General features: G+C 44.5%; 2 protein-coding genes across 5 annotated transcripts; both read right to left on the bottom strand.

Moving 5' to 3' along the window:
- Nucleotides 1-2: 2 nt before the first annotated feature.
- LOC125972618 (fibroblast growth factor 12) lies at nt 3-11,674 on the bottom strand. 4 transcript variants are annotated; one of them, XM_049726433.2, is made up of 5 exons: nt 11,252-11,674; nt 4,218-4,328; nt 3,182-3,285; nt 2,614-2,812; nt 3-2,114 (listed from the first exon to the last, which is right to left on the bottom strand). In XM_049726433.2, the coding sequence occupies exons 1-5, from the start codon at nt 11,277-11,279 to the stop codon at nt 1,936-1,938; spliced, it is 621 nt and encodes a 206-aa protein (XP_049582390.1). In that variant the 5' UTR covers nt 11,280-11,674; the 3' UTR covers nt 3-1,935. The 4 variants fall into 4 exon arrangements, with proteins under 4 accessions (XP_049582390.1, XP_049582389.1, XP_049582388.1 ...); XM_049726432.2 differs by lacking the exon at nt 11,252-11,674 and adding an exon at nt 8,502-8,913; XM_049726431.2 differs by lacking the exon at nt 11,252-11,674 and adding an exon at nt 8,475-8,911.
- A 243-nt stretch (nt 11,675-11,917) lies between these two features.
- LOC125972608 (nucleotidyltransferase MB21D2) lies at nt 11,918-17,004 on the bottom strand. The gene is made up of 3 exons (XM_049726412.2): nt 16,399-17,004; nt 15,930-16,312; nt 11,918-15,853 (listed from the first exon to the last, which is right to left on the bottom strand). The coding sequence occupies exons 1-3, from the start codon at nt 16,649-16,651 to the stop codon at nt 14,972-14,974; spliced, it is 1,518 nt and encodes a 505-aa protein (XP_049582369.1). The 5' UTR covers nt 16,652-17,004; the 3' UTR covers nt 11,918-14,971.
- Between the last annotated feature and the right edge of the window lie 670 nt (nt 17,005-17,674).

Genomic DNA, 17,674 nt, shown 5'->3' on the forward strand with positions numbered 1-17,674 from the left:
AATAATTGTTGTATCATTCCTTTTTATTTTTCCATCATCTTTTCATCCTGCTGCTGAGTAATTGCGATATTTTCTACTACATGATGAGTGTGTCCGGAATAAGCAGAAACATCAGCAAACACAAACAAGAACGCAAAAGAAAGAAAAAAAAAAAAAGGCTGCGGCAGGTTCAACGACGGCTCAACATGGTCGAGCAGCTGTCTCCGGTTGCTCGTTTTTTTTCCTTTTCCAATCCACGGCTAAAATGATTTAAAGTGAGCAAGTCTGTTCCAACTAGAGAACACAAAACATAATATTAAGACACTCTCGTGATAACCTTGACTAACGAGTACAGCGAATTTACATTTTAGATTTTTCACAAAATTAGAATGACAAGCAAGCTTCCGATAAACCGCTTGTAATCTTGCAATTGAAAAATCGTGTAAATTAGCGTAGTCGTCCTCGTACTTGCTTGACATCTGCTTTATTCTCATGAATAATTTCCAACATTGATTTTGCAACCCTCAAAAAGGTGCGACTAGTCAGAGATTATTCCAAAGCGTCTGACATTCTTAAATGATGCCCAAAAACTCTGATTGGAAGACTTTCTTCGAGGCAGTGAAACGTAGATGGTGATTGGTCCGTTGCCGCGCATCAGTGTTCCACAGACAAAAACGACAAAGCGAGCATGCATCACAATTCAGCTGTCGGGGTGGATGGACACATGCAAATATTCTGCGAAGAAAAAATAAAAGTTTTTGTGTCAGAGGCAGGCGGACTAATGGGAGGAAAATATTTCCATCAGAAAATCAAAAAAAATAAAATTTCCATGATTATTTTGAAATTTGTGTTTTACATGAGAACTAACTCAATTTGGGATATTTTTCCGAATAAATTCACAGATTATTTTGAAACAGGAAACCCAACATATATTACAAAGAATGTTTTAAATAAATAGAACTAATTTGCTTCAATCACTTGAAATTTTAAGACTTGAGTGTCGTGATCATAAAATGGATTTAAGTGGAATGCATTAATTCCATATCTTTGATATTCCGCTTAAGTTCCATATACAGGTATTAGAAATGACAAGGCCCTAAAGATGGATATTTTTTTCTACGATTGGCTTACACGCATTTACGCTCAAAACTGGCTTTTTTCTCCCCTCTTGGTTTGATTTGAACCAATCAGAATCCAGCTCACAAGGGAAATAAAAACAAATAAAAGGGATGTCGAGTGCAAACAGACTCATCTGCTAGCTTAATGGATTTAACTAGTAGCCTAGCATGCACACCGCGACGCCGTCCAGTCCAAACTCTACGGAACATTCATTCGGGAAGCGGACGACACGTGGAAACTTTGCGGATGAAATATTAGCAAAATAAAACATGCTTGACATGAGATACAGGGAAGTTGTCTGGATCTTAATGGCGTACTTTGGCAGCGTTACGTTTTACAAAACAGAAAGTTAAGTCAAACCACAGCTTGAATGATGACCAAACAATCTGGACAAGTTCCTCTCGTCGGGGCACACACACCTTTCATCGATTCAAATGATAGGCTGCGATGTGGCAACGCAAAAAAGCTTAAGTGTGAAAGTGCTGAAGTGTTTGCATTGCTAGAGAGAAAAAAGCGTACAATGATAATGGTGACGTTTCTACATGGCTTAAAGCTTCGGAGTTCTCGGTGCTCGACCGACTCGGGGGAGGGGAGGGGAAGGGGGGGGACGCTTTGTCGTCACGGTAACGATGACGATGAAGAGTAGATGTGCTAGCCTCCGGGCCTTTTGCATAAAATGTACATCGTCATCACCAAAAGAAGATTGAAAGAGGATTCTTCGCTTCTTTTTTTTTTTCTGCTTGTTTTGGGTTGGCGTTTCCATCGTCATGGTTGGTTGGTTGGTGCTGAACAGTGGGGAGTGTTATATGGGAGTTCTCCAGCGGGGGGCGCTGCAGGCTACGAGCCCTCCCGCTCTGTGAAGTCCTCGTCGTCGTCGTCTTCCCGCTGCCCGTCTTGACCCGCTATGGCTCTCTGGGGACTCCGGCCTTGCTCGTCGCCGTTGATGGTGGGACTCCGCGAGGACTTGAGCAGCTTCTCCTCCAGCTCGTGCAGTGACGGCTCCTTGTACATGCACACTGACGACAAAAACAAGCATAATAGCAGTCGATAATACTGAAAATAAAATTCTTTAATTCAATAACTCCCATGTTCTTAAAATAAAAAATAAAAAATTTACGGCCAGCATTCAGTTTCCCGTCCAAGCAATTTGCTGTTTACAAATAATAAGGCCTCGAGAGATGTGCATGAGCGTAATGAGGTGAAGCAAGAAGTGGAAGAGGACAAGGTTGAAGGACAAAGAGGAGAAGGAAGTTGACAGATATTTTTAAATGACGCCATGGGAGTAAGGATCGAGAGAGGGAGGGAGGGCGAGCGTCTCGCACGCTGAAAGCCGAGACGGAGCTCGACGTTCTCGCTTGAAACTTTCGAGTGTGACACCGGACGACCTCGGCCTGCAGCCAGCCTGCTAAGTCAGCGCGATTAGCGAATAGCTAATGAATATAACAAATGTCGGAAAAGAAACAATTTAAGAGAAATTTGGTTGGCACAGCCGGAACTATTTGAGCCAGAACCTACCTTCGATGGGTCTGGGCACAAAGTGCGAGCAGGGTTTGGTTTTCTTAACACGGTTGCCTTTCATGATGACGCCCTCCTTGTTGAGGCCCAGGAACCAGGCCCGTCCCGACTCGTGCTGCCGGTACAGCGTGGACGAGTAGATGACGTAGTAGTTCTCAAACACCGACTCCTTGAACTTGCACTCGGCCGTGAAGATATCCTGAATATCGCGAAAGAAAAAAAGAATTTAACATTAAATATATTTATATTATACTAAATCCACAAAAATGGATTGCTGGGAAAATAAAAGAGTAAGTTGACTCGACTTAAGTATTCTGAGCACACGTGAAGGCAATCTAACATTTTCCCTCCTGGACGAGTGCGTCAGCAAAGAATGACATTTTAAAGTTTCATGCCAGCAGAAGGCTGAATAATGTATAACGCGGCATCATGAGCTCCACCGAGAAGGAACTGTTACCGTGAAGATGGAAGACAATTTAATGTTTCCATATATCACTGGGACTGTTTCTTTAACCGATCACATCTTCATCCTCACATTGATGATGATGATTTAGTAGCATGTTCTTACCGACGTGTAAAGGAAACCTTCTGCGTTCATGGCCATGTAGAGTCCCGCCTTGACCCCTTGCATGGCCACCACCCGTAGACCCACCGGGATCAAGTTGAAGAGAGCTGCAAACGTGAAAAAGTTGAAGCAGTCAAACCGCTCACAAGTCAGGTCACTCTTATCTCAAGGCAGTAAAATGAGTAATTCAACGCGTAATCCATTTCGACACGTGTTTAAGCCTGGATTGTTGCATAATTCTGCTTTATGATCTTTGGAGCCAATCAGCATCCAGGATGATGATGAACCTGCTCCATAAAGGAACATCAACATTTTTTTTTTTTTTTAAGACAAACGATCATGAATGTCGACGACACGCTCAGAGATAAAAAACGAGCACGGCGTTATGGGTGAAGAGGAGGAGGCGGAGGAAGAAGCCCGTGGCGTTAATCCTCTCCGGGAGAACTGGGAGACAAAAGAGCATGTGAGATGAAGAAAAAAAAAAAAAAAAATCTCATCTCGGTTGCTCGCCTCTTCTTTTTGGGAAGCAGTGGAATGCGTTGAACATGCATTTACACTGCATATTGCACCACGCAATTTCCTTTTAGTGGATTTTGCTTTCAATATTTAATTTACTAAAAAAAAAAAAAACATTTTTCTCCTGTTAGTAGTTTGGTTTCAAAAATTAATTTAATAAAAGAAATATTTTCCTTTTAGTGGATTTTAGTCAGAAGAATTAATTTAATCAAAAAATAAATGAAAATCATTTTATTTTATTTAATAAAACAAATCCTTTTAGTAGAGTTTGGTTTCAAGAATTAATTTAATAAAAACACATTTTCCTTTTAGTGGATTTAGTTTTCAAGAATTAATTTAATTTAAAAAAATCATTTTATTTTATTTATTAAAAAAAATCCTTTGAGTAGAGTTTGGTTTTAAGAATTAATTTAATAAAAACACATTTTCCTTTTAGTGGATTTAGTTTTCAAGAATTAATTTAATAAAAAAAAATATATTTTCATATTGCAGGTGTCATGTTGCCAAGTGTTTTGGGACTCACTGTTGTCACTGTTCTCATCCTTGTTCCCGCTGATGGTTCCATCAGGTTGCATCTGCAGGAAGAAGCCCTGCTCGCTGAAGAGACGCGTCACGATGCCCTTCAGTTGCGGCTCTGCAACGCACACACACGCAAAAGTATCAAAATATGTTCTTTGGGTGAGTGCTACCAAGCCACGGGCACCCATCTGTGCACTCTAAACACTCTCAGCGCATTAATAATTCAAGCCGAGGATTATATTGGATGTTAGCGCAACCAGCTACATGTGCCGTCATGTCGGTGAACATTTTACCTTCTCGCGCCCCTCCCCAAACTTGGTTCCTCAGTGTTTTTTTTTTCTGATAAATCAACCCAAGTGCAAGCAGCTCAACTATTTGTGTCATGTCCCTTTAAGAAGCCAGCTTGTGATATCGCCGTGGAAACAAGGCGGTGCATCAATGTATAAAACATGAAATTTGTCACATGTGCTGACTTGATGTTTCTCCGGAGGAAAACGTGACGATAAAACCAGGCTTTGCAATCGCAGCTGGGAAAATAATGACTTTTCTTATCGAGTTAAATCCAAAACAGATGTCTGACTTCAAACTCTTTTATAATTAAAAATAGTCCAGAGCAGTCCATCTTAATAAAGACTTAAGTAGGATGCATAAGCGTCCTATCAAAATGTTTGTTTTTGGGGGTGAACGCTGAACCCAATTGGGATCGATTCCGACACACCCGTGATGACCCCGAGAGGACAATGGCGGGAGAAAATGAAAGGATGGATGCTACAATAGACTTGAACCCGATCCTCGAACTCGTTCACGACTGATGGATCAGGTATTGTGCTAAGCTAGTTCCACCGTTGCGAAGAAATCATTTTCAAATTTTTTTTTTAGGTATGCCAAAAAGGTGTTTCATTTCTTGACGGGGGCAAGATATGGCATCCGGGAACACACCTGGTTTCCGTCGTACCGGTTTCTTCTTGCCACCGCTGTTGCAGAAGCGGACTTTGCTAAAGACGCTAAAGAGATGCCTGAAGCCTCGGGGCTCTTTGGTGGGACTGGACCGCCTCTTGTTGCTGGTGACCTTCTCGCTGTTGGACTCGCGGGCCTGACGCTTCTGTCGGATCAGGGAGCTGGCGATGGCCGCCGCCATCGCCCCCTGTTAGGCCCCTGAAATGTTTTTTTCAGTCCGGGACGGGCGTCATGTCAGAGGGGCTGAAATGTCCACTGCTGTCACAGCGCCGGAGGAAGTTCTGAAGAATCCTTGATGGCAACTTTTTAGGCTTGGGTTTCATTCCAGATGACGACGTGAGTTTTTACTTTACGGCAAAGAGTGTCGTATCACGTGAAGGATCCTTGATGACTGATTTTGATTTCCAATCCAGATGACGATTGAGCTTCTTGGTAAAAAGTTGACATCATCTGCGACCGCTTCAGCCAGAAACTTTTTTTTCCTCAATAAAAACAGTTGCGTCAAAAAGCTTCTATTAAAATCGCGATTCTTTTTTCCTCAACTAAATCATGATTTCTCCCGATGATGAAGAATCAAACGTGTTGGCCATATCTGAATCCACTGGAGTTACATCCGACAATAACGAAGGTGAAAAGCACGAAAATAATAACGGATGAGTGAAGTGTAAAAACTTGCCTTCATCCAAGTTTAGGTACGCCATAGTTACGATGCATCCTTGGTAGCTATCTCCCGCGGGCACAAAGAAAATGCACCGCACAAAAAAATAAAATAATGAAAAAAAACTGAACCTCCGCTTTAGCTTTCTCCATAAATATTCATGAGGATAGCAGCAAGCGCTTCGACATGCCTGCCAGGAGGTTTTTCTGCGGCTTCAACTTCAACCGGCACAATGCGGCAAGTCATAAGTTGATGGCGATGAGAGAGAATCCAAAATGTGGACACGGTCCGGACGCTCCATCGGTTTCGGTCCTCGTCGCCGGCTGAACGTCGCCGAATGTGGCGGGATTCCGAGAGAAGAAGGGTGTGAGAGAGAGAGAGAGAGCGATAGAGAGAGGGAGGGGAGGGAGGTGGAGGTGTGGAAGAAGCTCCTAAAAATAGTCAGCCTGATGTTTCATGTTGCTCCCACATCACAACGTTTCTCTCCATCCACACATATGCCGACTCTTAGTGAAAAAAATAAAAAAATTCAGTTTGTCGAGAATGTAAAGGAATCCATTCCACTGTGATGCAGCGGCGTGATTCAGAAACTTAAAGGATGAAAAAAAAAAAAAAGTGGATGCAGCAGGAGCAATTTTGTTCTCCTCAGAGGCTGCGCCAAAGACATACTCCTGAGATTTCACGTTGAGGGACGCCTTTGAAAACACTTCCAAACAAGAGATCTTTGAGGTCTTCATTAATTTTTTTTGTGTGTGAAAAATAATCAAATGTAAAACAAGGACTGCAGTCCTCAAGGTCTTTTACGTGCTATCGTGTTGAGAATTAACATTAAGCTGACTCGTCATATCTTTTCACCCTCATTATTATTTTTTGTTATCATAATACAACTTTTTTTCTTGGCAACTTTTGAATTCCTCTCTTATTTAGGGGTACACATGCTAATGATGTAGGGCTATACGAGGGAGCCAAAGGTTTGCGAAACAGCCATGTTTGGATGTGTGGCGAGCAACATTACACAAGCAGCTTTTAGGCGCCGAACGCTCGCTCACTCGCTCGCCGTTCACTGAATATTTCAGCAAGCAGCACAAACACTTTGATGCTATTAAAAACTAATCCAGCACAACCAATCAGTTTGCCCGAGGCGGCCACATGCACAGTACAATGTGTAGATAAAGTAGAACTTCATCATCTGGAAGGAGGGGGAAAAAAAAAAAACAGGTCAGTGCCTTCAATTACCGATGTGTATTTGTGTACCTGCGCACTAGGCTGGGCCTCTTGGATATTTTACACTTGAACATGGCCGCCACTTTGCTTTTAACGCCGGTGCATAATGACAGCTTCATTAACTTCTCCAGTGCAAACCTCGCCAATTATGATTATGATCATAATGGCTTTTTTTTTTCAAACACTGACCTGCTTTGTCATCATGCACACACTTTGTGTGTGTTCACTCATGAGTTTGATGCAGGTATGTTTCCTGATCAATACACAAAGCGCCAACATCAGAGGGCAGATTAAAGTCGTCAGGTAAAGACGAAACCTCCAAGCAGCTCACGCACACGCCGATAAGCCAAACTTAATGATGGGCTATTATTAACGGTGTTAGTAATATTAGAAGAAAATCTGGGCCATGCATTGTCATCATAGAGTTTTTTTAAAAAGCCTTCAGATTTTTAAATAGTGTGAAATGGTGGGTAAACTCGTCAGTCAATATCACACATACAAAATAATTAGTCATCACTGTCAAGGAACACAAAGAGAACAAATGGTTGCACTTTTAACTAAAGATACATATGTGGGAGCCACGTAAGCTGATTCGAACCCAGAACCTTTTCACTATGAGACAGATAGACTTAACACTGGCGCACTATGCTGCCGAAATGACAGGTGGTGCGGAGTGGAGACACGTCGCCATCTGCTGGACGTAAGCATAACTGCAACTGTACTGCTCACATTATGGGAAGTGCTAGATGTTGACTAGCATGATTTTAGTCACTCAAATTACTAGTAGCATGTCAACTAGTGCAAAGTTTTGTCTCACGAGTAACATACACGCGAGCGCAGGCACAAATTGCAAAGCAATGTAACAAAATTCATCCTAAGCGTGCGTGTCTTAAATATTTGATGGTAAATCCTTAATTGAGGACCTTCTGCTTTTGCAACATTTATGAGTGTGAAAACAAAAAAAAAGAGAACAAGCGCTGAGTGATCTTAGTATTCTCACGTATACGCTGCATCTCTGTTTTAGTCACTGAAATTCGGATACGTGTACGGTACTCACATTATTGTTAATCAATATTTATACGCACCTCCATCAAAGTCCTCATCTTCTGTATCCGAATTAAATAGTTCGCCATTAAACGTGCCAAGTTTCCTCTCATTATCTCTTACTTCAAATCTTAGGGCACAATACTTTGTGTGGCTTTGCCAGCAGAAAGAGTCAATATTATTTAGGCCGCTAGAGGGAGACATAGAAAGATTCACCATACACATAAATGACACTGGTTAACTGAAGTACTGTTAATCAATTGTTAGACATGGTCTTAGTCTCATGGTGTTAAAACAAGTCTGCAAATTCTAACCAAACCAGGAAATGCAATTCCTTGTTAGAAAACAGCAAGCTGTTAAAATATCAAATACGCTGACCTAACTGACTTGACCGACGTGACTGACGTGCTCGTCGTGACGCCTCACTGGGCTTGCAGCTCTCTTTGACGACGTTGCCCTCATCCTGGTGCACCTCCTCGCTCTTCTTTTCGCAGAGACCGCAGTACGGACTCATTTGGCCCTTCAACGGACGGATTTAATTGGGAAGTTAGTGAACGGAGAGCTGAGTGCCGCTCGCTTCCTGACAAAAACACTTCTCAGCTGTTTTCAGTGCAACACTTTTAGCCACGAGGTATCAACACACTGAGGTATCAAGGCCAACCGTGGCACCCGACCAGACGCTTGACCGGAACTTGATACGACGACTTTAAAATGGTGTTAGCGTGTGCCTATTTTCAACGGAGCTCAGTCTGCTCTCGCTAGATAAAAGATCTTTTTGATGCACGCATAAGAAGTCGAGTTTGTCTCTGGAGCCTGCGATTGAGCGATTCACGTCGGGGGCGAAGAACGTGATGTGTCAGTAAAGAGAACAGCTATTTTGGGACTAGAAGGTGAAGCGGCGACTATTTATATCGGGAGCGTTCAACAAACACTGTCAGAGGGCGCTGTCGTCCCCGCAGCTCCGAAATGCAAAATCGTGTCAGGAAACGCCGCAGCTAGGAACTCAGGTCTTGTTCCCTGGATTTATTTAAAAAAAGCAACGTCATTCAGGAAGTGATGCGTGGCCGCAGTGGTGATGTTGAATCCGCCGGGGTTGATGGGAACGTTAATGCAGCTCTGCCCTCCATCTGCTGCAGCCACATAGTCGCATTACATTAAAGTGACACATCGTATTTTATAGCGTAATCGAAAGCTCCACAACGAGACGCGCACTTTCAGGGTATCGCCACTTTGATTTGCCATCCTTCACCGGTCTCCATGGCGTTAAAGAAGCACGACGTTCGGCCGGTGAGGTCAAACCGCTTGAAGTTGCCCGATAGGACCGCAAAAGCGTCAGCGCGAGGCTTCACGGTCATGTCGTCCTTGCACCTCGGCGCTGATGATCCATGCCAGTGCAGCAACATATTTTAAACTTAATGGGACTTTTTAATCGATAGAGAACACTCAACAGCCGTAAAAGTCTCCTCTGGCTTCCAGCACATAACCTGACCCCTCCCCCTACCGAAACCGAAGCTGCTACTGCAATACGTAGCATGGACAATTAATGAAGTTAGCTGAGGTAAACGAGCGGAAATTATTAACTCAGTTAATAGATAATTGTGGAACTTGAGTGGAAATTACTGGAGTTAGACTGAAGTTCGATAAAGCTGAAGCTGGCTTAAGGCAAAGGAAGCTTAGTGGAAGTTGATTGGAGTAAATGAAAGCTAATTGGAAGCTAATGGAAGCTAATGGACGCTTATTGACAATCGCGAAAAACTGTAGAAGGTATTCAAGCAACTGGTTGAATTTAGAATCTGGAAGTTGGCAGAAGAAGGTAGCGGAAGGTGGCTCAAGTGACTCTGAGACTGACATCTTCATCGGGAATGACTGCTAAAAATCCATGAAAAGCTTATTAGCGGAATTATTCCAACAGACTGTCATTGGCGGTGGCAGAGTGCACTTGGCACGGACGTCTACAAACCGTGAAAGAGTTTAGCGAGTGACAATCAAGCCGACGCACGCACAAACACGACAAGAGGAACACACTCATCCTCTGGGACGCAGTCTCTCAGGTTACTGGCGGCGGGTCACAACATTCCATAACGTTGTCCATCCCTTCCCGCAATCAATACAAACACACAGACTGATGTCTGGCGAAAACAAACCCACACTGAGGATGACGATTCACTTATCCGTACGCTAAACGACTCGACTTCAACTTCAACATTTTATGGGTCCTTCACGACATATTCTTGTGGCGGCCATGTTGGGTTTAGGACTTCCCGCGGGACACAAAGTGAATGAAGGCTGCGTGTCGGCAAAACACTTAGGATCAAAAGTGGGTATGACTCAGCAGCAGTCTGCTCCTTGGAGATGCCGTTCCGGCTACTAAGTGGCTTCTTATTGCACCTCACGTCGACTGAAGTGGAATTCCGGTAAAGAAAAACTTGATATGTTTCAGAGACAGTCCAAAAAATGTCATGAGGTTAAATAAATGTTCAAATAGCTTGCCATGAATGAATTTGAGGACAGTGAGGACAAACATACATGTTTCTCAAAGAGAACGAATGATGACTTTCCATCAATTTGCCCAGTTTGTCTTCTCGCCTTGGCCTGTCTTTTTGTCTTCATTGGAATCTCCACAAATGTCTCCTGCTATTGTCACTCATTACCTTTCTGTCAAAGTTCCTGGAAGTCACTGTTTGTCTTTTCCAATCAAATCATCCTCCTGTCTGTCTCTCACGATACCTTTCTGTCTCCCTGTATTTATTTACAACAGTCTGGTTGGAATCTGTCTTGCTGTCTCCTGCTTGTCTCGTTTACTCAAAAATATCTTTCTTGTCCACCTTGTTATTCGTCTCTCTGCTTATCGCTCATTCTGTCGAGCCTGCCTGTCTATCTCCCCTTGGCCCACCTGTCTTACTGAGTTTTGCTGCATCAGGATTTTTTTTTTTTTTTTTTATAAACTGCTGGGCCCATAACAAACCCAGCACACACAAGCTGGCTGCACCAGATCCCATAATAACCACACCTAGGATGTGGGGATGAGCAGCTGCATTGAGGATACCGCAGTGTAGTCCACTTCTACCCACCATGCATCACGGTCGTCCCCACCCTCCGCTCCCCAACTTCCCTGCCCGCCATCCCGCATCACAAACTTGCATTGCCTTCCTTACCTGCCGGTGCCTTTTCTTTGCTTTCCATTTCACGCTAGGCTCAGCTTGGTTCGGCTAAGCTTTGGCTGGCGGCTCAGTCCGGCGAAGTGTTGGCACAATTCCACTCGTCGTCGCCGCCTCCCTCGTCGTTTCCCCTCCTTCCTGACTCAGCTGGACGAGTCGACAGGCGTAGCCGGTGGGTCAATAAAACCCGGCCGACAATGTCCACGCCGGAATGGGGCGAACGAGCCAAAATGGTGGTTAAAGGAACGGGCGAAGGCTGCGGATGAGACGACTTGTTTTCCCGCCGAGGCTCGTGCGTTCGTTCACCTGTGCCGCTCTCTCTCTCTCTCTTCCAATGTCTCTCAGCCCTCCTTCCTCTCTTCCCACTGTATTCCAATCTCTCTCTTCCGCCCCAACGTCTCTCTCTCCCCTCTCTCTCTCTCTTCCAATGTCTCTCTCCCCTCTCTCTCTCTATTCCAATGTCTCTCTCCTCTTCTTTCTCTCATCCAATCAAACGCTCCCATTCGCTTTCGCCTTTTCAATCACTCTCTCTCCCTTTTCCAATGTCTCTTTACCCTCTCCCTCTTTTCCAATGTCTCCCTCCCCTTTCTCCATCCACCCCATCCCTCTTTTTCAAGAACTTGACAGTAGTGATAAAAAAAAAAGGCTTCGCAAACAAGCGAGTTGTTGTTAAAAGACTTTATAGTGACTCTACTGTACAGTGAAGAAGAGGAGTGGGAGCCTTGCTCCATGGTGACGTTTGCATAAAGAAATCAATGGCAGAGCAGCAACACAAGAAATCACAGTTCAAATGTTCTCAACAACAAAAGAGCACGAAACAAATCACGTCGCAACCAACCACAAGTGTGTGTTTGTGTGTGTGTGTGTGAGAGGGGGGGCACTTGTATGTTAGTGGTGTGGAGGGTCATACATTGCGTGTTTGTGAAAGTTTTTTTTTTTTCACTAATTGCACTTGAGGGTAAGGGAATGGGAATCGCAAGACGATGATTACATTTTCTTTGTAGTATTACAAATATGCTGGATTCTTTTTTTCAGCCTTTTCACAACACGTATTTCACAGGGAAAAAAATAAAAATTGTGTTCGAACCAACCAGCTCAGGAAGAATTTAGTCCCGGGAGCATTTCGATTATTGAGAGTGTCATAATACTTGTTGCATTTATGTAAATTAAATTAAATTTAGTTAATGAATGAAATTATTTTGTAATTTATCTTGCTTATTAATTGACAAATGCATTCACAGTATAATTAGTACAATATATAATAATAGATTTACTTCTTAAATTGAATAATTGGTTAACTTGCCCATATGAGATAATTAAATGACTACATGATAAACGGGTGTGTCTGAGCTGGTTGTCGACAACAATTAACAAAAACATCACAAAATATACTAATGTTAAAAAAAATCCAGGTCATTGAGGCTCAACAAAAACTGATTTACAAAGTCCACAAAATACAGCAGATATGTCCATTTGGAGCTAATACAAGAAAACATACAAAAGAAGTGATTTATAGCTGCAGCAGTGGAAAAACAACAACAATCCAAGATAGAGGAGATATTAGTGCACGTTGTCTACGAGGAACATTCTGTCACGATGCAGCAGATTTTCAAACCTGAGTGCTGACGAGCAGCGGGTACCGGATGCGGCGGTAAAACCGGGATTGGACGTACAATCAAAGCTGAGCCCCAGTGTTTGCATAAAGACCAATCCTGCCGCGTTGATCGTACGCGTGCGTGCGAAAGGGGAGGCAGCTTTAAATTTTTTACGCACAATTTAAAAAAAAAAAAAAGTGTAATAAGCATGTCAGGCCACTAGTAGGCAGCATTGTGACGAAGATACATGTTCACAGAAGAAGGCGTCTTTTGAATACTACTCAACATGATATTTCAAAGTATTCTTGGTACCTAAACTATTCAATTTTTTTTTTTCACTTAAGTCACGGCTCATCTGAAGCTTAAATTAAATTTTGACCAGCAAAGATAAATAAAATAAGCAAGCAAAGGCTTGTACCTAGAAAAACTCCAAGGGTGGGGCACTTGTGAGTCACGGTACCATTGTATATGGAAAAGTGAACCAAGTTTGAAATTCAAATCATTCCTGTTTTAAAAAAAAAAAAATGCTAAAATACAGTTTGTTTTGTCTCACAAAAGAATTTCAGTATTTAGTCAAACTCGCTTTCAAAATGAGGCCTGTTTGCAAACAGGAAAGTGTGAACGACTTAGCAGTGGTCTCACGAAGCGGGAATGTGGTTTCGGAGTGTGGCTAATACACACGCTAAAGGCCCTGCAAACACACGGACGCTAACACACACATTTACTAACACAATTGTGACATGCTCACATACAAACACACTTCACACACATGCTCTTAAATGGTCGCTTGCAAACATCCACGCCAGCGCATATGCTAACACATGTGGACGCTAACACTTGCAAGCTAACAAACACACTAGAATACTGTACGTACGCTAACACACGCTCCCTCGCATATACACGCTAACACATAAGTATGCTAACACGCATACGAACGGAAATATTCATGTAGGCTAACACACACACACAAACAAGTGTATTTAGCACCGTGGCTCACGAGCGTGACTACAATCAAGAGGAGTGTGGTTGGTGCTTTTTTTTACATTCTGTGCAAAATATGAATTCGATGATAAGCAGTAGTCGGTACCGTTCTGGCTTCTTGGGATTATTTACATTTGAGTACCGTCCAGACAATCGACTATTTTTCTTTTTTTGTAACAAAAATGCTTGTTGACAATCGTACAGTGGGGGGGAAAAAAAGCTTCACGGTGATAATCCAGCTGCTGTTCCAAAGTGGAATTGAAAAGAAGTTACAAATTTGTCCCACAGCTTCACGTGGAGGCCAAATGGAGTTCAAAACGTAGCATGTGATTTTTACATTCAGACATTGTGGTTTGCAAAATAAGAAGCTATTTCACATTCAGTGTGTGACAACATAATGAAATTGCGATCGTGAGTGCCTAGCAATTAGCACTTGTAATTAAGATGAGAAATCGTTCTCGCTGATTAGTTTCTCATTAAAAAAAAAAAAGTTTTGAGAATGTTTTCATTCTTAGTCTAGCAGTTTAACACGTACATGTTTTTAGATATGCTTTTAGTCCCTAGCGCCACACTGAACAACAAAGATACTATTTTTGTTGCCGTGACGACCGTGATGTGGTTCTGCTGGGTGTAGCAACTTGATGTAGATTGGATCGTTTTGATTTTCTGCAGACCAGTTTGGTGTCTTTTCACAGCATCCCTGATAGCCAAGTGAAGGTCCTGGTGGGATTTCCCCGGGCAGACGTTTGCACGGGCGATTTCTCCAGCTCAATTTTTCCAGGTGAAATTGTCCAAGTGGATTTCTCTTGGAGGTTTCCGCCAGGTTGAGTGTCAATTTTTGCAAGTGGGTGGACAACACCAGGTAAATCGCTCAGGGTGGTCAATCCAAGAGGATCGTTTCAGAGTTCAAGTCGGGTTCTTTGGGTGGATGAAACTGGGTGCACGGCTCCTTTTCGATTTCTCCAGGCAGGAGATGTCAGCCTGAAAGCAGAGCGGACATCTCGAAGGATTTTTCCGGGTGACTCATTCTGAAGGCCTCCGGCAGGTAAGTACACAGTGAGTGAGGAGAACTAAGAAGACTATAAAATAGACACCTGGCTGACAGCGTGGCAAAAATGTGGGGCAAAAAAAAAAAAAAAGTTTAGAAGAACTTATCATCGATGCGGAAGTGCGGCCGCGTGACATCATCCGGGTTGATGAAGACCGAGATGGACTTCCCGGGGTTCTCCGTGACCAGTTGCTGAAGCTTCTTGGCCAGGCGGTCGTCGGGCTGGTTCTCACCGCCCGCGTCTGACTGCGGCGACGGCAGGTTGCCGGTGCTGCCGCGCCACTGCAGCTCCACCGTCAGCCTGTTGGCGGCCTTGGCGTGCTCGATGGTGGTGCGCAGGTGTTCGGCCGGGTCGGAGCGCACCGACGAGAGCTTGCGGGCGTGCAGAACGGCCGTGTCGTCCGACAGGTGCTCCAGCATGTTGCACTGCGGGATGAAGTAGTTGGGGCAGGTCTTGTTGACCAAGCAGTGCTGCAGGTCGTCGATCAGACCCAGCAGGAAGTGGGCGGAGAAGTCGTCCTGCGCCAGGTAGTTGGCGGGCAGTCGGTCGCAGGCCCACAGCATGACGCTGCGCAAGTGGTAGGGGCTCACCGCCTTGGGACGTGACAGCAGCTTGACGATGATGGCCTTGCACGCCTGGTACGCCTGCATGAGGCCGGGCGAGATGCACTTCTTCAGCTGCACCTCGCTGCGGGCGAACGACAGCCGCCACTCGTTCTCCCGCCGGCCCTTGTGCGAGCAGGCGGGCACCAGGTAGAAGCCGCTGATCACCTCCTCCTCTGTGATCTTGCCGTCCCAAAAGTGGTTCTCCATCAGCCAGCTTTGGGCCACGGCCGGCCAGCCCTTGAAAGACACCACGGGCACGACGTCGTAGAGCATGCGGCTACTGCCCACGCCGAGGATGACCGACACCACCGTGCCGTTGCGCTCCACCTTCTCCACTCGGGGTACGCCCCTCTGCGGCTTCTTCTGTACCTGTAAGGACGGAAACATTGCAGAACATCTAGAAATGCCTCATAGCAGTAAATATTCTCAGAAACAAAAAACAGACCTCCAGAAGCACCAGCGAGACAGCCTGGTAGAACCAGTCGGCCACCAAGGTGGGCGAGAAGAAGTAGTTTGCTGCTCCGCTGATGTGCTCCACCACCGTGCAGCAGTCCTTCCACTTGCTAATGGTGCCCTCGTCAAATAGTCGCAGGCTGAGCCAGGAGTGTCCCAGCGCTGAGTGCCTCATGTCCAGCGTGACCGGTTGGTTCCGGTCGTGCAGCTTAAGCGCCGGGACCAGCAGCGTAAAGTCCATGTCGTAGTCGGCACCACGCGCATACACACTCAGCTCATCCGGATCCATGTCCACCACGCCTTCGCGGACGCCACCCGACAGCAGCAGGTACTCGTTGGCCACAGGCAGCTTCTGGTCCAGTTTTTGGACCATTCCTGGAGGACCCGACAGGACAAATACAATAAATGTATGCTTGTGTATTTGTGTGTTACTATTTATATATGGATTTTAAGCTCCTCACCTAGCATGGAGAAGATGAAATCCTTAGCCGTGTGTATCTCCAGGGCCCGCTGATCGTCGTACTCGCGCTGGTCGTGTTTGCTGAACTCCTGGATGAGCCTGTTTAAGTCCTCTATGCGGGCCGCCGACCTGAAGTCCAACTCGGGGCCGACACCGCTGCTGCCGTGGGGCAGCCTGCCGGTGGCGGCCATGGTTGGGCTGTTCCCGAGGCTTCCCGCAGAGCCGGCGCGACTGGAGAGAGCGGGGGCGGCCATAATTCCTTCTCCACAGGGATTTCAGCGGTCTTTCACACTTTGCTGCTGCCCGAGATGATGAATCGAAGCGGGTGTTAACACTCAGGACGAACAGCAACCGACCGCATCCAAAATCACATGCACATCAGCAAACACAACAACCGGAAATAAGAAATACACTTCCGCTAAAATGCTTTCAAAATATAACCTTAATTCATCGCGAGTGTATCCAGATAAATAACCTTAACCCTAATAAATAGGATTAGGGCTGCTATTAAATGCACTGATTTGATTTATTTTATCGACTCCGTAATAACGGCTGAATGGATATCCGATCTGTGTAATTTTGTTAATCAGACACAAGATGGCGGTGTTGGACAGAATTTAGTCAAGTTTGTCTTTCGGTGATTTTTTTTTTTTCAGTACTCAAAGATTGTCATTATTACACACTACGTATGACTGCGTTATTAAAAAAAATATATTAAAATAATTTTGCTTCAGTTCAAAGTATATTAAAAAGTTCAAACCAGTTTCCATGATGTTTTCATCTAGGCTAGGGTAAACATCTAAAGTCACATAGCCCGATATTCTTTACTGCAGCGTTTGTTTGTTCTACATGTAAGCCCTCCGGGTACCGTGAGAAAGTTTCTTTTCTATGCACGTTCTAAACATAAACACATTTTCTGAGATACAGGTAGTGACAGGGTTGATTGATCAGGGCCGTGAAAGGTCAAAGGTCCATCACACCGACAAACCTCACGACTGGCTATCGAATTTCTGACGACCTCGGTGCATCCAATGTTGATATTAACAGAGCTCATGCTGACCCTAACAAAGCATTTTTTTGGCAGGAAGTTGTGTTTCTGTTCCCCCTATAGAGCAACCACAATAGCATTCCCAGGCTTGAGCGGACCGGAGCCATCTCCAAGGGGGTCCGAACATTTGAAGATGTTAAAAAAGAAGGCACATTTGATTTTTAGGTCCCTATGGAGAAGCCTTCTTAAATCCAATAGAATAATTTCACATGAATGTGAGGTTTGCAGT

Source organism: Syngnathus scovelli, chromosome 7 (genome assembly GCF_024217435.2).
Source record: "Syngnathus scovelli strain Florida chromosome 7, RoL_Ssco_1.2, whole genome shotgun sequence".
Lineage (NCBI taxonomy): Eukaryota > Metazoa > Chordata > Actinopteri > Syngnathiformes > Syngnathidae > Syngnathus > Syngnathus scovelli.

Bases quoted from the DNA above. Each gene is read 5' to 3' on its own strand.
- LOC125972618 (XM_049726430.2), bottom strand. From the start codon at position 5,351: ATGGCGGCGGCCATCGCCAGCTCCCTGATCCGACAGAAGCGTCAGGCC. The intron at 4,329-5,152 runs GTGTGTTCCCGG...TGTGCGTTGCAG, and splicing joins ACCGGTACGACGGAAACCAG to AGCCGCAACTGAAGGGCATC. The intron at 2,813-3,181 runs GTAAGAACATGC...CGCGATATTCAG, and splicing joins AAGGTTTCCTTTACACGTCG to GATATCTTCACGGCCGAGTG.
- LOC125972608 (XM_049726412.2), bottom strand. From the start codon at position 16,651: ATGGCCGCCCCCGCTCTCTCCAGTCGCGCCGGCTCTGCGGGAAGCCTC. The intron at 16,313-16,398 runs GTGAGGAGCTTA...CGGGTCCTCCAG, and splicing joins TTTCATCTTCTCCATGCTAG to GAATGGTCCAAAAACTGGAC. The intron at 15,854-15,929 runs GTCTGTTTTTTG...CCGTCCTTACAG, and splicing joins TCTCGCTGGTGCTTCTGGAG to GTACAGAAGAAGCCGCAGAG.